The sequence below is a fragment of the Musa acuminata genome, chromosome BXJ2-3 (assembly GCF_036884655.1).
Source record: "Musa acuminata AAA Group cultivar baxijiao chromosome BXJ2-3, Cavendish_Baxijiao_AAA, whole genome shotgun sequence".
Lineage (NCBI taxonomy): Eukaryota > Viridiplantae > Streptophyta > Magnoliopsida > Zingiberales > Musaceae > Musa > Musa acuminata.
Genome location: NC_088340.1, coordinates 43049644 through 43074246, shown reverse-complemented (window position 1 = coordinate 43074246; position 24603 = coordinate 43049644). Strand labels below are relative to the sequence as shown.

Here is a 24603-nt window from a genome sequence, read left to right as displayed (position 1 = left end):
TTGATGTTCTCAAGCTATATTGCATGGATTGTATTGATGCATTAATTTGGTTGAGCATAACATTTCAAAGGCTTTTCCCAGGCAGTAGCAATTACAGATGTAGCAATGTAGACCGAGTTTTAGTGCATCACATAGCACAGGCTTAACCCAATTGGTAGAGAGCTCACTTGTGGCAGATCTTTGCCGTCGGCATCGTCACGCATATCGGCGCGTACTTCCGCTTCGCCTCCGCCGTCCCTCGCTTGGGCTCCTCGTAGGCGGAGGCCATCCCCCGGTCAACCGCGCACAGGGCGACCGCCGCAGCCGCGAACACCACGGCTCTGCGGCCGCCGACGTTCTCATGGTCGGGCGTGCCGGTAGCTTGAGCTTGGGTGGCCGCCTTGGCCACAACAAGGCTCCTGCGGTGGCAGCTGGTCGAGGGCCGGTCGGCGGCGCCGACGCCGACGAGGGAGGAAGCCATCATCATGGCAAGTGATCCCATAGCTCTTTCCCACACACTGACGTCCGCTTTCCCGCGGTCTTCTTCCTCACCACAGAACTCGCCGGCAGAGGAACGCGACTAATAAGAAGTGCATGCAGGCAATCGGTACTATCTTATCTAAGGGAATGGTCCATCCAATGAGGTGCCGCCACCTGGGATTGCTTTTATCGCCGCGGGAATGGCTTGTATTGGTGGATAACGCGAGAGTAGCAGCAGCAGCACTTAATCGCCACGTGGAAGCTTCTTAATATTTCTGGTCTAGAATTATAATTTTCATTTTTTTACTATTTATTTTGAAGTCCTTCACAAATATAATTGCAGCAATTTTGGCTAACTTTTATGAGAAATATTTTTATTTGGTCCATTACTAATGTCAATTTCCTGTTTTGGTCACAATGAATCTCAATTTATTTATTTTTAAATTAAAATATCTGTCATGCATAATCTTGATTCATGTTGACTTATTTATTATGAATAAGTGTGATCAATATCTCCGGATTATACAAGCTAACACTTATGGTCAACATCTTAATATTATACGGGACTAACAGAGGAATATTTATTGAGAATATCTCAACATAATCTTTTAACGTTTGACGTCCAAAGAGTTCCACAAACAAGCATTTGCTTGAGATTAAACTATGACAGTCACAAAAAAAAAATCTTGATTTATGATATGATATATTTTGACAGTCTGAATACGTCACAGCCGACACAGACACCAAGTCAAAGCCCTACGCCATATATCTTATCCCGGGAGCTCATACTAAGAAGATATACCACACGTCCCATCCCGGGAGCTCGAGGCGATATCGTCTGATGCTGCACTGCACGCCCCGGCGCGACGGCTAGTTAGAAGCGTCGTCCTATCCCTTGGGGGCCAACGACGACGCTAAATCAATGCACCCTCAACCCTCTCGCCAAAGTATAAAACCCCTGACCAGTCTCCGGCCAAGAGGAGGCAAGAAAAAAAGAAGGAAAAAAGTAATCCCTCTCGTTATTAACTTGCTCGTCGGAGAGGCCACGGTCGGGTACCACCCGACGGAGGCCATTTTTGCAGGAGGGCGATCACTCATCGACGGTGAGGGAATCGACACGAAAGCACGATCTGTCCAACACCAAGGAGTCGCCAATCAACCCTGAACCCGACCAATGCCAACCAGCACTCCTTCCCGAGAGCTCGAGTACCTCATCATCCGAATCACCATGCAGAAAGCTTCCGACATCGGCCCTTGGACCTAGTTATACTGACTCACCAGTCATAAAATATATATTGTCTAACATTTGGCTCCAACAAGATAATAAATTTTTAACTTAACAAGTTAACTTATCAATAATAATGATAACTTATCACAAAAGAAGATCTTGATTGCTGCGAACCAAAGCCAAGGACTTGCTCTCCTTGCGGTGACTTACTTCACCTGCGTCCACCACCATTGCAGCGAACCAAAGCCAAGCACTTGCTTTCCTTGCAGAGACTCCACCTGCCTCCACCACCTCAAAGTAAGTTGAGCCAGTCATGTCTCCATCATCTCAGAACTGCCTTCTCCTGCATCCTTGCCCTAAACACCCACAAGAAAGCTGCTGATGTGTTTGAAAGCTGTGGACCATGCGTTGGATTCAGCTAACTCGAACAGTGTGCTGCCCTTGTTACCATCTGCGGGCATGATCAGTGTGTGCAGTGACCAAGCAGGCAGGAGGCCGCAAATGAAGACAATCTACAAGACTCCAAATCTTGCTGCCATTTCTATCTGGAGCAACACCTTGTTCTATCCACCATTTTGGACTCACATAGCACAGATCAACTATTGGCTTTCTTCTCTTGCTCTGCACAGCGGATGATAGAGGGGGAATAAATGGTAGGTATGTGCCTTCATCTATCTTATTGCCCTTTGTTGGTTCAACTTGTCTTCTTGTGCATGTACTCAAAATCTTGCATGACAAGCTCATGTGACACCCTTTGAACTCATGTTCTTGTAGGGTAATTATTTCCTTTTTCTTCTTGTCAGATTAGCAGCCTATACAAGTGGAAAATATTTCTATAGTGATCAAATAACAAAAAAAAATAAATAAATATTAAATCAATTATTATTTTTATTTATATTTGATCATTGATATCTACAAACAAACATAATTCCACCCCTCAATTCACATCCAAAGAATGATCACAATTTCAAGTTTAAAATTTGAAGATGATGATATCAAACTGTGTGCACAATTGCTTTTTTATGTTCATTCACCAAGCACAGTTGTACAAATGGAACCAACACTATCTTGTGAACTAAGCAATTGTTGTCTCATCTCTCCTTAATTATACATATATATATATATATATATACATACATACATACATATATAATATATATGGTAGATGCTCTTTAGGGTTGGAGTTGGTTGCCATTAGGCCTAGGAAGAGAGTTGATGCTAATTGTGATGGGATTACGTCCATGTTTTGTTGCTAATTACCCTAAGAAGATGTTACCTTGGCAGCTAATGAAGGCACAGTGGCCATGGTAGATGCTCTTTGGGGCTCGTATTAGCCTCGTTGGTGGAGCCAAATGGCCGGAGCAATTGTACTGCTCGTGTGCAATGTGACCCCGTGGTGGCTTAATTTAATTGGTTGGACCAGTTAGCGTTCGCATTGGGTTCGAGATAACCATATGTTAATACTCGTAATTATAAGGAGGATTAAGAACATAATCGAGTGAAAAGCCTGGATTATCTAATCGATCGAGCGCGAGTCTTAAAGAACAGATGGGTCGTCTGGAACGCCCTCGATGGCCGAGCGCGCGTCACGTGCGCCGAGCCGGTTCGTCGGCTCTAGCTGCGCCGCGGCTCTTCCTCGACCCCTGCATGGAATCTTCGCGACATATGTGATTTGACGTGCTTGTCCTCTGAGATGCCATGCTGTTACTATCGTTGGGTCATCGAGGAGGGGCTTTTGTGTCATTTAATGGGGGAGAGAGAGAGTCCATTTCAAATCGATCTCCTCCGGCTTTTCGCGGAACACGAGGCATGCGATTCTCTTCTCTCCCCCGGTGGCGTCTTCTGCGGCCGGTCGCCCTCTGCGACTCCACTTTCCCGAAGACCACTTCGGCTACTTGGTTATTTATAGGAACAACACCGAGCGCAGACACGCGCAGATTTGGAGGCGGAGGAATGGCGGCGAGGAACGGGAGGTGGCAGCCGCCGCCGGCGCCGACGATACTCAACCTGCCGCGGCTCCCCAGGAGGTCTCGTGCGGCAGCACCGCGAAATCCGGGATTGGACCGGAACGTCGGGGATCTCCCGGACAGGGAGCGGAGTGCAAGGCCGCCGCCGCAGGTGATGATGGTGGAGGCCGAGGCGACGGCCGCGGGCGAGAGCAGGGGGGACTCGGGTGGCGAGGAAAGGTGGCGGTTCCAGGCGGAGATACTTCGAGCGGAGTGTAACTTCTTGAGAATGGAGCGGGAGGTGGCGCTTCGGAACCTCGAGAGGAACCGCACCGAGATGGAGATCGCATTGAAATCCGCCATGGAAACCCTAGTCTTGGTATGTTCCGATTGCCTTCCTTCGATTCCGTCGCCTTGGTTCCGTCCTTCTTGATCTTAATGTTCGAGATGGGTGATGACTGATCAGGGGAGGAGGAAGATCGATGGGTGCGGAAGCGTAGGGACAGCATTGGACGAGGAGATCGAGGAACTGGAAGAGACGCTGGAGGAGCTCAAGTTGGGGAATAGCAACTGGCGGAAGAGGAGCACGGGAAGCTCGAGAAAGCTGCTGCGAGGTAGTTGCGGAGGAGACTTCGACCGGCGAGCGTTCATGCTCCGGCGGCAACTGAAGAAGATGGAGGAGGACACCAGCGTGAAGGACATACAAGAGATTTCTGTGCAAGCCTTCGCAAACAAAGGTCCAGAAGCAGAGCGGCATCAACCAGAGGATCACGACGTTGCGGCTTATTCGAATCAGAGTCGGCTGTTTACCGACGACGTAGCAATCTTCACCTAGATGAGTCAGAGATATTATTTATCGCGTTCGAGCAATCTCTGATGCGTTGCTTGTTTGGTTGTTTTGGTACCGGGAACGAGTAAAGATGGAGAAGCTGAGGAAGAAGATGGAGGGCATGTCCAAAGGGATGTTGGAGAGGATGGAGGAGTGCAGCTACTTGCTCTCTGCCAAAAGCAGTACCATCACCACCACCACCACCACCACCAAAAGCGAGTGGAATTGCAGCAGCCAACAAACAACTGGGATCACTGAAGCAGCAGACATGGCACACAGCCCCATCCTCCAAATCCAGCAACAGCAGGAGAAGCTGGTGAGTGTGATTCAAAACCATCTCGTCTCCTTTCAAAAATGGCACTGCTGACATCTTCACACAACATTGCACTGACACGCAATTACGTGGCACTCGCATGTGGGCACCACAGAAGTGCCACGTCGTACGTGCACCGAATACTCCTGCTTTCAAACGAGTTCGATTCCCCTACTGTTGGATATGGAGTGGTTGGGCTTGTCAGGTGTCGTTGACTTATGTACAGCGGGTCAAACAGTAAGCAAGTAGCCAACTAAGATAGATCTTGCGGTCCCACCGAGATCAAACTCAAGACCAAAACACGTCTCAAGTGGATGATTAATAATGAAGGAAGCACTAAACTTTGCTGAGCCGTCAAGTTAGAGAATACATATTTTATGCAAACCTCGGAGAAAGGCTTCACACCATATCCCCCTTATTAATAACAACACAGATAGCCAATGTATGGTTTAAGTAGCTCATCCAAACCACTCTTTGTTGGTGACCACAGAGTAGATAAGAAGATTTATGATACTACAGATCAAAAAGCCAGAGTGTGTAAGAATCGGTTGATCTTTCATGCATTGATGGCCTCCGAGTACCTGTGAGTGAGAGCATCAAGCTCGGTTGGTCCCCCTCGCCGGTGCAGTGTTCTCGATTTAACTCGGCACACCTTTTGATATCCTGATCTCCTGTAGCACAAGTGTTCGTTTTGAGCATCTTTCTATTCTCCATTCGTAACTGATTAAATGATGTCGCCCCAACCCTTGTTTGGTACGTTCTGTGGTTTCGGCTTTAAGGTGGCGTTAATGGCTTTCTGAGTCTGCGCCAACCTTCTCCTGTGGAAGCACAACATGCACGATTCAATACGAGAACTTCTGGTAGGAGTTCTGCGGACTTGTTTGCGTCCAACTGGTTTGAGTTGCAGATATCTCGTTTGACGGCTTGCAGGTGGAGGAAAAGATGGGGCTGCTGAGCTGCTGCAGTTGCAAGGAGGTGGTCGGGCGAATAGTGCAGCAGGTGAGGGCTGAGACGGAGCAGTGGAGCGAGATGCAACAGATGCTGGAGCAAGTAAGGGTGGAAATGGAGGAGCTCCGGTCCTCCAGAGACCACTGGCACCGACGAGCCATCGCCTCCGAGATCAACTTCCACTCCCAGCATACGCAAGTAAGTTCTATCTCGACGATCCTTCCACGCGCCAACCTTTGCTCGAATCGAACTCGTGTCGAAGGTAAGCTTGGTATATGGTCTATGGATTGCAGAAGCTCGAGTGGAAGCAAAGGGCGAGATCTTCCGAGCGGAAGGTGATCGAGCTGCAGAAACTAGCGAAAGAGCTGCAGCCATGGCGGACCAAGCTCCTCAATGCCCCCTCGTCGTCGTCATCCCCTCTGCAGTCGGACCTACTGCCTGCAGATCCACGAAGGGCGGTGAGATCGCATGACTCGTACAACGAGAAGGAGAAGCACGTTCTGGTGTGCCGTCTGAAGTCGCAGCACAACTCGAGTAGACGCTCGCCGTTGCAGGTCATCGACAACATTTCTCCACTTCTCAGACCAAGACGCTGAGCATGGAGATCGGGGTGATGGGAGGCACGAACACAGACATATAGGGCGCATGCAATGATCTTGAATCCAGCATGGTCGGGAGCATGATGTGAGAGATGCCAATTACACGAGAACCACATTGTTTGGCACTCGACGTGGTTTCGTTCGCAGCTAAGGAAGAAAGCTTAGATTTGTTATTTGAAGTTTGTTACTCGGATCGATTTGTATAAATGAAGTATATCTTTAATTTCAATGTGCAATGATGGAGTTTGCAATAGTAATTGATGAGGATAGTAATAAGACTCGGCTCACGCCTCGATCGACGCGATTGCACTCGGTCAACCGAATCAGAACATCGGCCGAGACGCATTAACGCCTACTCGGGTGTGGTTCTTCACGCCACACCAACCCCCATGTCAGACGCTATCAGCCTGCCTCCTGCAGGTGGGCACGTTAAGTAACACCAAACTCCCTTATAAATACTCTTGCATCCTAAACGGAAAGAGGGGAGAGAGGAGACACAAACACTTTTTTATCTAAAACCTCATCCACATCTTCTTCTAATTTGATCGTCGGAGGGGTTGAGTCGAGCACCTCGACTCGACCTTTGTGCAGGTGCGAAGCCAAGGGTCCCCGCCGGACGCGCGGACGACGAGTTCTTGCCCGGAGGAAACGGTGACCCCGTCCTGATTGGACCATCGCACCATACCGACACCGCGAGCTCGAGGCAAGCCTCCGGGAGATCCCCGTCGTCCGGACCCAAACCGAGTTGCGTCGGCCCGAGGCCACGGCTCCCAGGTTAGTTACACCAACAGTAATGCTTCAATAATAACATACGCTCAATAAAAACGAAGGTGATTCGTACCCGATCCGATAAGGATCCGGAGCTCCGTTTAGAGTCGATACGCCGATTCGGATCCATAAACCGACTTGAGTCCGGACCGAACCCGACCGACCGAGGCATCTTCGGAGGCGGTGCTCCTCCTCCTTATCAGTCACCAATAGCAAATGGACGGGAACCGAGACTAAAACCTATCGGCCTCCCCTCTCCTCCTTTCTCCCTCGTCTGCGTCCCTTCGGCGCTGCTGCGTCCCTACGGCGCCGCCACCCGTTTCGAATCGGCGTCCTCCCCTCGGTTTTCTTCTCTGGCGACTGCCATCGATTTCTTCACTCTGCGTTCGGCAAGGTGAGCTACGCGTCTTCCAGTTTGTTTGGCGATTTCTCAAAACCCTAGCGTTGCGTGTGTGCTTTGCCTAAACCCTAGCGTCTGTTACTTCCTTTCCCCCGTGATTTTCTGCACCTTAATCTGTAGGTTTTCTTGTAGCATCGGTTGTTGCTTTCTTGTTTGCATGTAACCTAGGTATTTCGTTTCGGAAAAAAAAAGGTGTTTTTTTTTGGGGGAATAACACGGGATATGTTTTCCCGTTTGCTTCAACGTCTCGTGCAGTAGATTTTCCAGCTTATTAGTTTTGTAACTATTGGGAATCTTTGATTTGGTTCTTTGATTTTCTCTGTGGCATTTATTAGGGGAAATAGCAGCAGAGGTAATAGAGTTGACAGTTTTTGCTGAATTTTTAGGTTTTCTTATCTTTAAGTTATTGACATCGTTTCATCGAACCCATTTCCTGTTCCTGTTGTTTGTTTGTCTGAATTTTGCATCTGATCTTGGTGTTTGACAAAAAACAGCAGCTTCTTGAGGTCTTTTAGCCATGGCCCACCTGGGTGGTGGTGCTGAGGCCCATGCTCGGTTCAAGCAGTATGAGTACCGTGCCAATTCCAGCCTTGTTCTGACCACTGACTCCCGTCCCCGTGACACCCATGAACCTACCGGAGAACCTGAGTCTCTGTGGGGGAAGATTGATCCCAAGAGTTTTGGCGACCGGGCTTTCCGTGGCAAGCCGCTCGAGCTCGAGGAAAAGATCAAGAAGTCGAAGAAGAAGAAGGAGCGGGAGCCAGCACTCGAACCCGAACAGAAGAAAGACAGCAAGCGTCGCCGCATTCAGGAGGAGAGTGTGCTCTCCCTCACGGATGATGCCGTGTACCAACCTAAGACTAAGGAGACTCGTGCAGCTTATGAAGCACTGCTAAGTGTGATCCAGCAACAGTTTGGTGGGCAGCCACAGGATATTCTTAGTGGGGCAGCAGATGAAGTCCTGGTGGTATTGAAGAATGAGAAAATAAAGAACCCTGACAAAAAGAAGGAGATTGAGAAGCTCTTGAATCCCATTTCCAATCAAGTATTCGATCAGCTTGTATCAATTGGACGGCTGATCACAGACTATCAGGATGCGGGTGTTGCTGCAGATTCTGCTGCTGCAAATGGTAATGGCGAGGCATTAGACGACATTGGTGTTGCAGTCGAGTTTGAGGAGGATGAGGAGGAGGAAGAGAGCGATTACGATCAGGTACATAAGACTCCATCTGGTTTTATTATTAACTTGTCAGTGGAGATTGTGTTTTTTGCAATTCATATTATCCTTGTTCAATATATGGGCAGGTACAAGAGGAATCGGAGGATGATGACGATGGCCAGGAATCAAATGCTGCTGGTGCTATGCAGATGGGTGGAATTGATGATGAGGACATGGAAGAAGCTAATGAGGGTCAAACCATTAACGTCCAAGACATTGATGCTTACTGGCTTCAAAGGAAGATATCTCAGGCTTATGAGGAGATTGATCCACAACAAAGCCAGAAACTTGCAGAAGAGGTGCTAAAAATACTTGCCGAAGGGGATGATAGGGATGTTGAGAACAGGCTCGTAATGCTGTTGGACTATGACAAGTTTGAGCTCATCAAATTGCTTCTGCGGAACCGGCTCAAGATAGTTTGGTGTACTCGATTGGCCAGGGCAGAGGATCAAGACCAGCGAAAGAAGATCGAAGAAGAGATGTCAAATATGGGTCCAACTCTCACCACGATTTTGGAGCAGCTGCATGCCACTAGAGCATCTGCAAAGGAGCGACAGAAGAATTTAGAGAAGAGCATAAGAGAGGAGGCTAGGCGATTGAAGGATGAACATGGTGGTGGGGATAGTGACAGGGATAGGAGGGTTGTTGATAGAGACACGGATAGTGGGTGGTTGAAGGGGCAATGTCAGCTGCTTGATCTTGATAGCATTGCATTTCATCAGGGTGGTCTTTTGATGGCTAATAAGAAGTGTGAGCTTCCTCCAGGATCATATAGAACTCCTCACAAGGGCTACGAGGAAGTTCATGTGCCAGCACTAAAACCAAAAACATTCTCACCAGAAGAGAAGCTTGTGAAAATATCTGACTTGCCTGATTGGGCACAGCCAGCTTTTGAAGGGATGAAGCAGCTGAACAGAGTACAAAGTATGGTCTACAAAACTGCTTTTACCTCACCTGAGAATATACTGTTGTGTGCGCCAACTGGTGCTGGGAAAACCAATGTTGCCATGCTGGCCATCTTACATCAGATTGGCTTGCATAGGAGGGATGGAGTTTTAGACAACAGTAAGTACAAGATTGTTTATGTGGCTCCGATGAAAGCTCTGGTTGCTGAAGTGGTTGGGAATCTGTCCAATCGGCTGAAATCTTATAATATTGTTGTGAGGGAACTCAGCGGAGACCAAAACCTCACTCGCCAGCAGATTGAAGAGACTCAGATCATTGTCACCACTCCAGAGAAATGGGATATTGTCACAAGAAAGTCTGGAGATAGGACCTATACACAGCTCGTGAAGCTCCTTATAATTGATGAGATTCATCTTCTTCATGATAACCGTGGACCTGTCCTTGAAAGTATTGTCGCTAGGACACTTAGGCAGACTGAAGCGACCAAGGAGTTGATTAGACTGGTTGGTCTATCAGCCACTCTCCCGAATTATGAAGATGTAGCATTGTTCTTACGTGTCACCAAGCCGAGTGGAATTCTCCATTTTGACAATAGTTACAGACCCTGCCCTCTTGCACAACAGTATATTGGTATCACAATAAAAAAACCATTGCAGCGATTTCAATTGATGAATGAAATTTGTTACGAAAAGGTTATGGCTGCTGCTGGAAAGCATCAAGTGCTTATCTTTGTTCATTCAAGGAAAGAAACAGCTAAAACTGCTCGTGCAATCCGAGACACTGCTCTTGCCAATGACACATTGAGTCGGTTTTTAAAGGATGACAGTGCAAGCCGTGAAATTCTTCAAAGTCAAACTGAATTTGTTAAAAGCAATGATCTTAAAGATCTCTTGCCATATGGGTTTGCTATCCATCATGCAGGAATGGCAAGGGTGGATCGTGATCTTGTTGAGGAGCTTTTTTCTGATGGACATGTACAGGTGTTGGTATCGACAGCCACCCTTGCTTGGGGTGTTAATCTGCCAGCACACACGGTCATTATAAAAGGCACCCAGATATACAATCCAGAGAAAGGAGCTTGGACTGAACTTAGTCCTCTTGATGTCATGCAGATGCTTGGTCGTGCAGGAAGGCCTCAGTATGACTCTTATGGAGAAGGCATAATTCTAACAGGTCACAGTGAGCTGCAGTACTATCTATCCCTTATGAACCAGCAGCTGCCAATTGAGAGTCAGTTTGTGTCTAAATTGGCTGACCAATTAAATGCAGAGATTGTTTTGGGGACAGTTCAGAATGCCAGAGAGGCATGTAACTGGATTGGGTACACTTACCTTTACGTACGCATGGTTAGAAACCCAACTTTATATGGATTGTCTGCAGACATCCTGGAGAGGGACAAACTGTTGGAGGAAAGGCGAGCTGATCTGGTAAGTGCAAATGATTAATGCATTTTAGGACGTATGGTACTTACCTTGTCAAATTTTCACATTGTTTAGATGATGATGATACAGCCTCTGTTTTGACTTCTTGCTTACTGTTGCTGTTTTCTTTTCCTTCAATCTCTACATGATACCAAAGGGATTTGGGGTAGACATATGCAAAATGCAGTGCTAGATTTTAGGGATATCTGAGTGTTTTGTTAGAAGCTTGATGTTCGTTTGTTTCAATTAACTATGATGAGACTGGTCTTTATATGTTCTGGCTATATAACTAGTTAAACACTTGAATGTTGTAAAGAATTCCATACTTTATTCATTGTAGTAAAGCTGGATTAGTAAAATAGAAAAATGCTGGATTAATAGAGCATAGAGGTCATGTGGCATATTGGTTAATCGGTACAATCTACAATTTGCTTTCCAATAGAAGGAAGTTCTAACCACATGACTTTGGTTTTTCACCACGCTTTTCTCTGTTTTTTTTTATTGTTTGCTTTGACCTAAGATTGGCCATACCTTTAAATTTTTATTTTTGTTGATCAGAATAGGAGTGAACTTATTATTGCTCATCACACTTCTGATGGTTAAGGATTATCAGTCAACTCTGACTCCTAAGCCCGGCAAATGTTCTTTAGCCTTTATATCTTCTCCGTCCGTTCCACTTGTGGTTCCAAAGTGGTGAAGATATGTTGCCATTTAGTTTGTTGTTTGAAGGCATTCGGATCTTCGCATGTTTTCCTGGTGTAAAATTTGGTTTTTGCATGACTAACATTTGATTTCATTGTAGATCGCTTTCAGTACAGTTTTCTTTGGTATTCTGTTGCATGTTCTCATTTTTTATGTTTGTTTTATCCACTGCAGATTCATACTGCTGCAAATATTTTAGATAAAAACAATTTAGTCAAGTACGACAGGAAGAGCGGGTACTTTCAGGCTACAGATCTGGGCAGAATTGCAAGTTATTATTATATCACTCATGGGACAATATCTACGTACAATGAGTACCTAAAGCCAACTATGGGTGACATAGAGCTTTTCCGATTGTTCTCCCTTAGTGAAGAGTTTAAATATGTGACTGTGCGGCAGGATGAGAAGATGGAGTTGGCAAAGCTTTTGGATCGTGTGCCTATTCCTGTCAAAGAAAGCTTGGAGGAGCCTAGTGCTAAAATCAATGTTCTGCTGCAAGCATACATATCACAGCTGAAACTTGAGGGGCTTTCCCTGACATCTGATATGGTTTTCATTAAGCAGGTGCATATTTGTTTCCTTTGTTTGTTGTATTCTATTTTGTGAGCTTTTAGCATGTATTAGAACTCTTTTCTAAAATTGCTTCATCTTTTATTATTTTGACAGAGTGCAGGCCGTCTTATAAGATCTCTGTTTGAGATCGTCTTAAAAAGGGGATGGGCTCAATTGGCTGAGAAGGCATTAAATCTTTGCAAGATGGTTGACAAGCGCATGTGGAGCGTTCAGACTCCGCTGCGCCAGTTCACAGGTATACCAAATGAAATTTTGATGAAATTGGAAAAGAAGGATCTGTCTTGGGAAAGATATTATGACCTGTCATCCCAGGAGATTGGAGAGTTGATTCGTTACCCCAAGATGGGTAGGCAGCTTCATAAATGCATACACCAGTTGCCAAAACTGAACCTTTTAGCACATGTCCAACCCATCACCCGCACTGTCTTGGGTTTCGAATTGACTATAACACCTGATTTTCAGTGGGATGATGCTGTGCATGGATATGTGGAACCATTTTGGGTTATTGTCGAGGACAATGATGGTGAATATATTCTTCATCATGAGTATTTCATGCTTAAGAAACAGTACATCGATGAAGATCACACTCTGAACTTCACTGTTCCCATTTACGAGCCTCTGCCACCTCAATATTTCATTCGTGTAGTATCAGACAAGTGGCTTGGTTCTCAAACTGTTTTACCTGTCTGTTTTAGGCATCTGATTCTACCAGAAAAGTACCCCCCTGCAACTGAATTGCTGGATTTACAACCTCTGCCAGTTACTGCTTTAAGAAATCCTGCATATGAAGCTCTTTATGATGCATTCAAACATTTTAATCCTATCCAGACACAAGTGTTCACGGTTTTGTACAACACAGATGACAATGTCTTGGTTGCTGCCCCTACGGGCAGTGGGAAGACTATATGTGCTGAGTTTGCATTGCTTCGGAATCATCAAAAAGGTCCTGATAGCATCATGAGGGCTGTGTACATTGCTCCGATTGAAGCCGTCGCAAAAGAAAGGTACCGTGATTGGGAAGAGAAGTTTGGGAAACGTCTGGGAATTCGTGTTGTGGAGTTGACTGGAGAAACTGCTACCGACTTGAAGCTGCTTGAGAGAGGACAGATCATAATCAGTACTCCAGAAAAATGGGATGCACTCTCTCGTAGGTGGAAACAACGTAAGCAAGTCCAGCAGGTCAGCCTCTTCATTGTAGATGAGCTTCATTTAATAGGTGGAGAAATGGGTCCTATCTTGGAAATAATCGTCTCTAGGATGAGACGTATTGCAAGTCACATTGGTAGCAACATCCGTATCGTAGCACTTTCAGCATCTCTTGCAAACGCTAAGGATCTTGGTGAATGGATAGGTGCTACATCTCATGGTTTGTTCAATTTTCCACCTGGTGTTCGTCCAGTGCCTTTGGAGATACATATTCAAGGTGTGGATATATCAAATTTTGAGGCAAGAATGCAGGCAATGACAAAACCTACATATACTGCTATTGTTCAGCATTCAAAGAATGGGAAACCAGCCCTGGTCTTTGTACCCACAAGAAAGCATGCACGGCTGACTGCACTGGATCTGTGTACTTATTCACATGCTGACCGTGGAGAGAGGCCTTCTTTTCTTCTTGGTTCGGGGGAAGAAATGAACACTTTTATATCAGGGATCAAGGATGATACCCTGAAAGGGACACTTGCTCTTGGTGTCGGCTACTTGCATGAAGGTCTCAATGAGTTTGATCAAGAGGTTGTAATACAATTGTTTCTTGGTGGAAGGATTCAAGTTTGTGTTGCAACCAGTTTGATGTGCTGGGGTCGGTCATTGCCATCCCACTTGGTTGTCGTTATGGGAACACAATATTATGATGGCAGAGAGAATGCTCACACTGATTATCCAATCACTGATCTGCTGCAGATGATGGGCCATGCCAGTAGACCTCTCAAAGATAACTCTGGTATATGCGTCATACTATGCCATGCTCCTCGTAAGGAGTATTATAAGAAGTTCCTCTATGAGGCTTTCCCAGTCGAGAGCCATTTGCATAATTTCTTGCATGATCATATGAATGCGGAAGTTGTTGTTGGAGTTACAGAGAATAAGCAAGATGCTGTGGATTATCTTACTTGGACTTTCATGTATCGGAGGCTTACTAAGAATCCAAACTACTATAATCTGCAGGGTGTGAGTCACAGGCATCTTTCTGATCACCTTTCTGAACTAGTGGAGAATGTTTTGAGTGACTTGGAATCGAGCAAATGTGTGGCTATTGAGGAGGATATGTACCTGAAACCTCTGAACCTTGGCTTGATTGCTTCATATTATTACATTAGTTACACCACTATCGAGCGATTCAGTTCTTCTTTAACATCCAAAACTAAGATGAAAGGTCTACTGGATATTTTGGCATCAGCTTCAGAGTATTCACAGCTTCCCATCCGACCTGGCGAGGAAGAATTGATCAGGAAGTTGATTAATCACCAGAGGTTCTCCTTTGAGAATCCAAAATGCACTGACCCTCATGTTAAAGCAAATGTGCTGTTACAAGCTCACTTCTCCAGACACACGGTGGTTGGGAACCTTGCGGCAGATCAGCGAGAGGTTCTCCTTTCTGCTCATAGGCTGCTTCAAGCAATGGTTGATGTTATCTCAAGCAACGGATGGCTTAGCCTTGCCCTTTCTACAATGGAGCTGAGTCAAATGGTAACACAGGGCATGTGGGAGCGTGATTCCATGCTTTTGCAAATTCCACATTTCACAAAGGAGTTAGCCAAGAGATGCCAAGAAAATCCAGGGAGGAGTATTGAGACTGTTTTTGATCTTGTGGAGATGGAAGATGATGAAAGGCGGGATCTGCTGCAAATGTCAGATTCCCAGTTGCTTGATATTGCTCGATTTTGCAACCGCTTTCCTAACATTGATATGACCTACGAGGTGCTGGACGATGATGATGTTAGGCCCGGGGAAAATGTGACATTGCAGGTTACCCTCGAGCGTGATCTCGAGGGGCGTGCTGAGGTTGGACCAGTGGATGCACCCAGATATCCAAAGGCCAAAGAAGAAGGGTGGTGGCTTGTGGTTGGTGATACCAGCAATAATCAGTTACTTGCCATCAAAAGAGTAGCATTGCAAAGGAAAGCAAAAGTCAAGCTTGTCTTTACAGCTCCTGCAGAGGTTGGGAAGAAGGCATTTACCATTTACTTCATGTGCGATTCATATTTGGGCTGTGACCAGGAATATAATTTTAACATTGATGTCAAAGAAGGCGGAGAAGATGGGAATAGAAGCGACTAAAAGTCCATCTGCTGTCGGAGCCTATCTTCTTTATGCTTTCTCATTAATTTGCCTTGGGGTATAGTGTGTTAGCTTATGTTGTTCCTGTTACTTAATGCTTCTCTCCGGTAAGTTGCTTCGTCGGAATCCTCTTTCTTCGCCATTCAGCTTGGACATGGCAGTTACTAGGCATAAGTTGTACTTTTGAGAACCCGTTGTCCTGGATGAATACTTGATGCCTCTAGCTTATCTATGAAAACATAATCTTTTTACCGTTGATTGTACCGACGATGATTTGTGCAATACTGACATGATGATGTGTTTGTGGCAGTTGTGGCGAATAATTTTTTCTGTTATAGAGCAAATAACAAAGAGAATGAAAAGGAACAGATGAAAGAGAACTGTTCATGGATCCTTTCATGGTGTGTAAAAGCTATTGAAGAGTGATGTCTTGTTGTATTTTGCCATTTCCATGTTCTCAGTTAACTCCAACTTCTGTGGGTTTCAGTCCTTTGCAGGTGCCTTGGAGTTGATATCCATCTAAGAGAGTCTAGTTATATAGCTGCCGAGTTCGGCGATCAGTATGATTTCTCAACCCTATTTCACTTCTTAAACTGGATATCTCATCTACTCTTTTGCTAGACACGACCATCACATGTTTGCCTCACAGGTCGGACGATGGCCACAAACTCGTCATCGGTGAAGTTGTTTTCGTTACGGTACAGAATTATCCTCCCAACAGTGGGCATGAGATTGATGGTTTGGATTATTTAGGTGTATGTTTCTCGTAGAGCATGTTATGGGATTAGTAATAAACGTAGTATTAAACCTTCATAGTTGTGGAGTTGTTGCAATGGTCGATCACATGCTTGTCCTGTGATGGATAGAAGATTAGGTACGACCAAGATTAGCTGGAATAGTATGTCACACATATATCATTTTTGTTTTGGGGGCTCTCTTTCTTATGTGAGCGGTTGGATACGTCGGAATGTCGCCCATGATTCGAGGTTTCCGGATAAGAGCAACGACAATGCGACAATCACGTGCCACCGCATTCCACGTTCGAGCGAGCATGGGCGAGATTACGACAAAGGACGGTCGTCGTCTATCAGATTAATTACACGAGGGTTCGATTCGAAATTTCATCCAATATAATTATTTTTATTTTTATTTTTATAAAAAAAATATGTGAGCAATTTCGCCACACCTACGCACGAATACAAACGATCGTCACACGAGTCGCGGAGGCCCACTCGCCTGCTCCAATTGCTGAGACGGTAAACGGGGCCAGCGAGGAGGGAGCGATACGTGGGCTCGCGGTCCAGTCTGGCAATGGGGGCCCTCCAAGGCTCCAACGACTCGTCTTCACCGACCCCACCTGGTTTCGACGTCTATGTGTATATAAACAGATGAAACGGACCATCGTTCGAACAAATCAACCCTCTTCCTGCCCCCCTTCGTCCTCCACGGAGTCGAGTTCTACGAGCGTAAGCCCCTTTCTCCCTTCGTCCTCCTCCTCTTCCGAATTGCCGGTCGCCTTTGATCTCTTCTGCTACTGCAGCAATCTCCGAAATGCCGGTCCACTCGATCTCGATTAGCTATTTTTCTCTTGAAATGACCAAGAAAAATCAAAAGCGAAACACCATTAGGGTGCCGAAGCATGTCCTTGTATCTTCTCCTCTTGCCACGTTTTGCAGTGTTGTGGTCTGTGCATTGCGGTGTTTGCCCGCTTGACGGTATCTGACGCGTGGTGTTGTTTCGATTTAAGTAACATTCTCTTTTCTTGGTGTGCATCCTTTTTCCTTTTTCTTTTTCGTATTTGAATAGTTCGCTCTTTTTCCGACGAATGGCACGCGATGCTTCCTTTTCCTCGGGAAGGGAGACGCTTTGACTGTTTCCTTGTTCTTTTAGATCTGACGTTGGTCCGGTACCCTCGAAGCCGTGTGATTTCTGTTCTGCCTCTTTTGATCCATGTATTTCGAAATCTTTGCGGGTTCTTTGAGAAGATCTTTGTTTCCCTTAACCGAATGTGTTTTTGTATCGACAGATACTGTGCCTGTTAGTTTGACCGCGAGATGTCGAAGTCTGGGGCGTTGGATCTTGCTTCGGGCGTGGGAGGGAAGATCAAGAAGGAAGACGTGCAATCTGCTGTCGATCAGTATGTTTCTCTGCTCAATCTTACCCGTTCTAACTTTCGACGTAGAACACGACAATCCGTTGCTTTGCAATTTCAGGGCATTTCGCCCCACGATGGCTAGAAGATGCCAGTGACTGGGTTTTTTTTTTTTTTTTCTGTGAAATCAAGTCCTTCAATGGATTTTGTGTTACTAAATGACACCTTGAAATCAATAAATGTAGCAAAAAAAATGAGAATTTGAAAGAAGTACAATAACAACAGGAAAAACTTGCAAATATTTTGAGATCTTCTCATCTGTAGGTAAATGATCTTCTTCAAGTTATCAGCTGCAATTTGTTGGGGGTACTTCTCTTTTATTAGCTCATGGAAACTTTTTTTTTGTTCAAACTTCTGGTGAAAATAAAAAAATTCTTTGTCATATACTTGAATTGTTTGCCAACTCTGTTTCTTTTTCATCATATTTTTATGTAGTGAATATAGCCAATGGACGGCATTTAGTGCTATAAACACCATATAGAACAATTAATTAACAGCTGTTGAGCACTTGATTGACCCATATCAGCCGGCCAGGAACAAAGAGCTGGCATATAGGCTCAAAGTTGTCACTTAGCTACATACTTTAAATGCTTCCTCACAAGCTATTTGGATGTTCCTGATGCATAGATATCTATTGACTTTGTCTTTGTTTAATAATTCTAAAGTGTTCAACCAACTCAGGAGACTAATTTTGATCACCATGTCTCATGTGTAACACATTTGAAATGCCAAATATTTCTATATCTCAAATAATACTGATACTCTGAATCCACAAACGTGATAGAAGGCCCAAATAATTTGGGAAATAATAGCGGTCCACTGCCAAATGTCCAATTGACTTTCTAGGTGATAGATGACCATCCAAGTGGTAGCGCAGAGGTCCAGGAAAAGCCCTGCAACACCAGTTGCAGCTATTATTGATAAAAGCTACAATAAACACTGATAAAAGCAGCATTTATTGGTTTTGAGGGGCACCATGGGAACAGCTGCCTCCTTTGCCAATTATGATGGACGCAGAAATTGCTGCAGAGTAGAGGATTATCTTGGCATCTTTGCATTATTGAGAGCATCCTTTAACTATAGTGTCTGAACTACGTGGTCATCACTTCTTGTTGTAGTTTCACTAGCAAGAAAGTTACTCTTTATATTTCTGATCTAACTCTTTGTTGTTTGTTTCCTTGCCAAATCTAATGTGCTGCTTAACAATAACATGCATATTAGATCCAATTTCTAGAGTGCGTCATCACTTCAACTACGCTTCTGCTGAAAAATGTAGCAGGCTTATGATTTTTCAAGTTAGCTTTACATTTGCTTTATGATATTTTGCAATTAGTTTAGGATCGAGTAATCTTTGTCGTGATGGTCTAATCTTCAGATTTCCATGTGGTTTAATTTGCAAAACCGTTGATGTATTTGAATGCTTGCTGCACTAGGTACGAAAAATATCATGTCTGTTATGGAGGGGATGAAGAGACAAGGAAAGCAAACTACAGTGATATGGTATGTTATATATAACGGTAAAGTTAACTTTTTGATGGACTCCAATCTATTTAACTGTGCATCTTAGGTGTAATAAGTGTGAACATAAGGCATGTTATTTCTTTTTAGCACAAAATCCATATTCTTTGCAGACCTTATATGCTCATATTTCATGTGGGAAGTCTATTTGGACATTGAACTGCATTTCAGTATGATTCTCTGTGAACCATTGCAGCAGCATATGACACTTTGAAGTGAAATTATTGGAAATATGTTACTGACTACAGCATGGAGTGTTGAAGAGAAGTATATTGTGAAATATTTTTACTTGTATGTAAGAGTTTTGTATGGTTATTGGAGGCTCTGTAATCTGTAGGTTAGCTGTCATCGGGTTGACAGCAGGTACTTTATGGAGCAAATAAAGCTTTCAATGATGGTGCAGATATGATCACAATGTAATTCTTTAATATATAAAGATAAGATTATAAGTTGAAGATTAGGATTATAGGAAAAATGATTTTCACAGTAGTATATTGAATGTGAAAAGATGCATATATAAGGCTTGTGAACCATAATTTTTTCTCAATGCTCAAGCCTAATTGCTATTAATTTGTTTTAACTAAGTTTTTGAAACATCACCGGACATTAAACAAGATACTATGATTTGACCCAAACTATAAATTCTTCTAATACTCCGCCCACTATCTTTTGCACCCTGGATGGCCTAATAGAATTTTAGTTTAGTTAGAATCAGGGTCTCGATGAAATTCATAAATAAGGAGACGACTGTCCATTGTAGAAAAATGGGGTAATGGACATAAACAAAAAAATATTTCCACTGGTGGCAAGGGTGGGCATTCTTTATTCTCTCCACTTCTCTGTATTTTTAGTTAATACTATACAAAAGCTGCTGGAACACTCCGCATGTTCACTTTAGCATCAATGATGCAATTGTGAAGGATAGAGCATCTTGCCGTAATCATGCCAATAAATGTAGTGGGTTCATTTTGTAAAGTTCAATACCTGCAATCCTTTGTCAGCTGTATTTTGTGACTTTCTAACAATAGTTTTAGTCTTTGTTGGTTTTCCATTTCAATTTTACAACTACTGTAAGTCCTAAAACACATTGCTTTTCATAGTCATCCAGTGTCATTAGATATATAGATCAATACACCACAAATCAAATTTGTTACATCATTCATGATAAATACTCTCTCATGTTAGGAAACCGGTGATAGCTTGCAATGTTTTTTCTTTTTGCACTTCAGGTCAATAAGTACTATGATCTTGCCACCAGCTTCTATGAATTTGGCTGGGGAGAGTCATTTCACTTTGCTCCCAGGTGAGTGCTAGCAATGTATTTTATTATACTTCCTAATTTTCTTCATCTTTCCTAGTATACAACACCACTGACTCTTAAGTTATATCTCTGAAGATGGAAAGGGGAGTCGCTGCGTGAAAGCATTAAGCGGCATGAACACTTCCTTGCCTTGCAAATGGGGTTGAAACCTGGGATGAAGGTATTAGTTATTTTATTTTATTATTGAATCCAATTGAATAATTTGCTGTAGAGATATATTTACACTCATATATATGGTTTTACTTGTAATGTAGGTGTTGGATGTAGGTTGTGGAATCGGTGGGCCTCTACGAGAGATTGCTAGATTTAGGTAAAATAATCTCTCAAAAATCTTTATATTTCAAATCCTCTGCAACTTCCTCAATATTACAACTACTCAAATAAATGTTTGTAAGAATCTCAATATGTTACTGTTATTTTATTTTTATTCTATTGTTTTGGTGAGTGCGGTGCTTCCTGAGGCCAGCCTGCTCTCTAAACCTTAGTATATCTTCAGCACAAATAGTTGGGAAGATTTTGGCTGCTAGTTATTTTATCTGGTGTTTACGTGGTGGTACTTCTCGTCACATGCCCAATACATCATATCATGGTATATAATTTATGCATGCTATGGCACAGGAATTGCAGTTTTACTGTGACATTTTCTACTTAATCCTCATGAGATAGAGGTTTATTTGCATTCTCCCTTCATATTTATATATTGTTATTATGTGTTAAAATAGGTTAAAAATGAGCAGTGCTTCCCATAGCAACTTTGTCAAACACCTGTGAAACACCCACATAATTAATTATAGTTAGATGATAATTTTCTATATTTGTTTAGACATAATTGGTAGGATGGTAATGAGAAGGTCATTGGTTTGCATTAGAGGGTTTTGATGATGTTCAGAAAAGGGCATCTGACCACTTCAAGGGACGTGTTATTAGTCTGACTAGGTATTTGACAAACTGGGTATACAAAACATATCTCCATTAAGGTTTCTTGTATTACATCGGTCTCTTTTTCCTTTCCCTTGTGAAATGAATTATATGGCCTAGAATCATATAATGGCAAACATTATGAGTGGTAGCAAACAAAAAGCTTCAGGAATTCCACCAGATTGAAAATATGCCCCCATCAAATTATAGTCTCTCTTTGTCATGATACTTTACAATCACAAGATGATGGAAAATCTTTCACATCTCTGCTCCTAGATGAAGACTTGAAAATTGAGCTACTGTGTTGAATTAGTTGGTAACTAGATTATTGACATCAATTAGTTGGTTGTTGGCAACACTGAAGCAAGTAGCTTAGGCAACATGAAAGAAAAAGGTAACCCATGTTAATCATTGTTATTTAAACAATGCATTTCAAGGACAAACACTTCTTGTGTATTTCTACTTCATCATTAATGTCCTTGGCAACATCTTTCCAGTTTCCTTCTCTCTTTTCATCTCTTTGATTTTTACAGCAGGACATACAGCTTGTTTATCATTATTGCTGGATTCAGATAATGAAATCTTGGAAATACCCAAACAAATTTAGTTAAGATTTGATCGTAGCAGGAATATAGAGAAGAAAAAGGAAAAGGAAGAGTTCTGCCATTCTTTTAGATCTTCTAATTCTAATTTTAAATTCTCTTAAGTTTCTGGAGATCAGAAGGTTAAATCTCATGTACAGGTTTGAATATTGCTGGGGCAAAGCTGGCCCAGCTGTTTATAGGATTGGGTTGACTTGTCAAGAAGATCAACCTCTGAAAATTGAATTATTCTGCAAACTTTATCTTAGTTATCCCATACAATGCACGTCTAAACCAAAACAACCAAATCTGGTTGCGCCACAATGCAATTTCATTACTGCAATAAACTCTTTGTGGCTTCCAATGTATACTCCACTAGCAAAGAATCTCAGCTCAACCTGATTTTGAATTCAAAGATGCAAGTTAAAGTTCAAATTTTTTAAGAGATGTCATGTTGGTTCATTTGAGTTTACAACTAGATGGTAACCTCTACTTCAGCCTTTTGAGTTGCGCCTCCCTGTGTGGATGATGAAAAGCCATTGCAAATTTTAATATATAAAACTGTTTGTTAATTGTAAACTCTAGTTCTATGGGAATATATTTTTCTTAGAGGTTAGGTCCTGTACATGAGATTCAAATCTGTGTGTGCCATCATAGAACTCTGTAAATGGGAAACGTACCACATAGCATCCTGTCGATAAGAAATATACGTCAGAATTAATATGTTACCTTACTGTTGCTAAGATGAAAAAATGCACTTGTAATGACATGACGTGTGGATTTTTTGCAGCTCAACATCCATTACAGGATTAAACAACAATGAGTACCAGATATCAAGGGGAACAGTAAGTGCATATCTTTTGTTGGAATTTTGTACATATCAATGGCATCAGTGGATGTCTTAAGTCTCAATTTAAGTAATTCACTTATTTTAGTGGGAGTTCCTTTTATCTCCTCATGTCTCTCTTTTAAGATGATTACCAGCCAAAATATATGACCATTCCTTAAACTGATCTTTTCCCTACAAATATCATTCTACAGGAACTCAACCGCGTAGCAGGAGTGAGTGAGTCCTGCGACTTTGTTAAGGTCGGTTCAGTTATTAAATTTGGATTTGTAGCCTTTTTATCTTTTTTATTTCCAAGACTCATTTCCAATCAAATGTTATTCCTAGGATTACTATAAATATGGCTCTTTTCTAAATTACATGATAAAATTGATAAGGGCGTTTGCTTTTCAAGTTAGTGGTAGCATGAATGCTGAGAAGTGCTGTCACACAATTGCAGGCCGACTTCATGAAAATGCCATTTTCTGACAACACATTTGATGGTATATATGCGATAGAAGCAACTTGTCATGCACCAGATGCCGTATGTTCTTTTATATGTTTGCCTTTCCTAGTATAGTGTTATCTTTATAGAATCGTGAGCAATGTTGGATTTGTGAATTGAGCAGGTTGGCTGCTATAAGGAGATCTACAGGGTGTTGAAGCCTGGTCAGTGTTTTGCGGCATACGAGTGGTGCATGACCGATCATTTCGATCCAAACAACGAAAGTCACAATAAGACCAAGGCCGAAATTGAGCTTGGCAATGGACTTCCAGATATAAGAACCACGAGAGAATGCCTTGACGCCCTGAAGCTTGCAGGATTTGAGGTAAAAGAAAGTGCATGCTCTTTCATCAATCTGTACATGCCCTGTCTACCATATGTTTATGTTCTCATTAATTGCTCCTTTAAGGTCGTATGGGAGAAGGATCTTGCTGTTGATTCTCCTGTATCTTGGTATTTGCCACTGGATACGAGCAAGTTCTCGATAACTAGCTTCCGTTTGACAGCTTTTGGGCGATTCGTTACGAGAACTATGGTACATGATGCTTCTGCATTTCGAGAATTGGTTACAGTTCAAGATGTTTGCTTTTGTTACAGCGAACGGTTGTTACTTAAATTTGCAGGTCAAGACATTGGAATTTGTGGGTATTGCTCCGGCTGGAAGCAACAGGGTATCATCATTCCTAGAAAAGGCAGCCGAGGGACTCGTGGAGGGAGGAAGGTAAGAAAACTTGAGTTGCTATATTTGATGTATAGAGACACCAATAGAGGAGATATTACTGCCTTCTTTCCCGCATTCCATTAGTGAGAAATTAGTGAACACGACAATGTAATTTCAGCACATTAAACATGCATATCGAGTAACCCCCTCCAATTTGCTGAATTATTGCAGGAAGGAGATCTTCACACCAATGTACTTCTTTTTGGTCAGAAAGCCTCTTGCAGATTCTTGAGGAAGACCAAAGTGTCTATTTGCTAGCTGCTCTCCTTGTGTGGATGGTTAAATATATTTTCTTTGTAACCAGTCGATTTATCGCCCGAACATGGCAGGGTCACCATTCTTGGTATTATTTATAATTTCTTGTTCAATATTTTCAGGTTGTGTTCTCCAATATTTATCTTGTATTGATGGGAATTTGGTGCTATTTATTTTCTCAAAGCTAAGATTTCCTTATCGATTGGAATTTCATGT

The 24603-nt window shown here is 43.1% G+C and overlaps 4 protein-coding genes across 7 annotated transcripts; 3 read left to right on the top strand and 1 right to left on the bottom strand.

Annotated features, from left to right (window-relative positions):
* LOC135608453 (photosystem II 5 kDa protein, chloroplastic-like) lies at positions 1-576 on the bottom strand. Its single transcript, XM_065101356.1, has one exon. The coding sequence runs from the start codon at positions 479-481 to the stop codon at positions 164-166; it is 318 nt and encodes a 105-aa protein (XP_064957428.1). The 5' UTR covers positions 482-576; the 3' UTR covers positions 1-163.
* A 2954-nt stretch (positions 577-3530) lies between these two features.
* On the top strand, positions 3531-6499 carry LOC103980074 (uncharacterized). Its single transcript, XM_009396358.3, has 5 exons — positions 3531-4012; positions 4100-4450; positions 4554-4778; positions 5706-5921; positions 6017-6499. The coding sequence occupies exons 1-5, from the start codon at positions 3641-3643 to the stop codon at positions 6317-6319; spliced, it is 1467 nt and encodes a 488-aa protein (XP_009394633.3). The 5' UTR covers positions 3531-3640; the 3' UTR covers positions 6320-6499.
* A 797-nt stretch (positions 6500-7296) lies between these two features.
* Positions 7297-15842, top strand: LOC103979888 (DExH-box ATP-dependent RNA helicase DExH12). 2 transcript variants are annotated; one of them, XM_009396133.3, is made up of 5 exons: positions 7297-7484; positions 7988-8703; positions 8796-11042; positions 11913-12302; positions 12405-15842. In XM_009396133.3, exons 2-5 carry the CDS (start codon positions 8008-8010, stop codon positions 15588-15590), a joined length of 6519 nt encoding a protein of 2172 aa, XP_009394408.2. In that variant the 5' UTR covers positions 7297-7484; positions 7988-8007; the 3' UTR covers positions 15591-15842. The 2 variants fall into 2 exon arrangements, with proteins under 2 accessions (XP_009394408.2, XP_009394409.2); XM_009396134.3 differs by having other exon boundaries at positions 7985-8703.
* Positions 15843-16925: 1083 nt separating this feature from the next.
* Positions 16926-24585, top strand: LOC103979889 (cycloartenol-C-24-methyltransferase 1). Of its 3 annotated transcripts, none has more exons than XM_009396135.3 (13): positions 16926-17056; positions 17617-17727; positions 19176-19242; positions 20490-20563; positions 20657-20741; positions 20836-20891; positions 22871-22925; positions 23122-23169; positions 23367-23450; positions 23536-23736; positions 23821-23946; positions 24035-24132; positions 24304-24585. In XM_009396135.3, exons 2-13 carry the CDS (start codon positions 17645-17647, stop codon positions 24362-24364), a joined length of 1038 nt encoding a protein of 345 aa, XP_009394410.2. In that variant the 5' UTR covers positions 16926-17056; positions 17617-17644; the 3' UTR covers positions 24365-24585. The 3 variants fall into 3 exon arrangements, with proteins under 3 accessions (XP_009394410.2, XP_018679024.2, XP_018679023.2); XM_018823479.2 differs by lacking the exon at positions 16926-17056 and adding an exon at positions 17145-17336; XM_018823478.2 differs by lacking the exon at positions 16926-17056 and adding an exon at positions 17524-17542.
* Positions 24586-24603: the final 18 nt, after the last annotated feature.

What these genes read in the sequence shown, in the direction of transcription:
- LOC103979889 (XM_009396135.3), top strand. Translation starts at nt 17,645, where the DNA reads ATGTCGAAGTCTGGGGCGTTGGATCTTGCTTCGGGCGTGGGAGGGAAG. An exon ending in TCATTTCACTTTGCTCCCAG is followed by an intron (nt 20,564 to 20,656) that starts GTGAGTGCTAGC and finishes ATATCTCTGAAG; the next exon opens with ATGGAAAGGGGAGTCGCTGC. An exon ending in GATTCGTTACGAGAACTATG is followed by an intron (nt 23,947 to 24,034) that starts GTACATGATGCT and finishes TTAAATTTGCAG; the next exon opens with GTCAAGACATTGGAATTTGT.
- LOC135608453 (XM_065101356.1), bottom strand. Translation starts at nt 481, where the DNA reads ATGGGATCACTTGCCATGATGATGGCTTCCTCCCTCGTCGGCGTCGGC.
- LOC103979888 (XM_009396133.3), top strand. Translation starts at nt 8,008, where the DNA reads ATGGCCCACCTGGGTGGTGGTGCTGAGGCCCATGCTCGGTTCAAGCAG. An exon ending in AAGAGAGCGATTACGATCAG is followed by an intron (nt 8,704 to 8,795) that starts GTACATAAGACT and finishes ATATATGGGCAG; the next exon opens with GTACAAGAGGAATCGGAGGA. An exon ending in AGGAAAGGCGAGCTGATCTG is followed by an intron (nt 11,043 to 11,912) that starts GTAAGTGCAAAT and finishes TATCCACTGCAG; the next exon opens with ATTCATACTGCTGCAAATAT.
- LOC103980074 (XM_009396358.3), top strand. Translation starts at nt 3,641, where the DNA reads ATGGCGGCGAGGAACGGGAGGTGGCAGCCGCCGCCGGCGCCGACGATA. An exon ending in CCATGGAAACCCTAGTCTTG is followed by an intron (nt 4,013 to 4,099) that starts GTATGTTCCGAT and finishes ATGACTGATCAG; the next exon opens with GGGAGGAGGAAGATCGATGG. An exon ending in GTCGGCTGTTTACCGACGAC is followed by an intron (nt 4,451 to 4,553) that starts GTAGCAATCTTC and finishes GAACGAGTAAAG; the next exon opens with ATGGAGAAGCTGAGGAAGAA.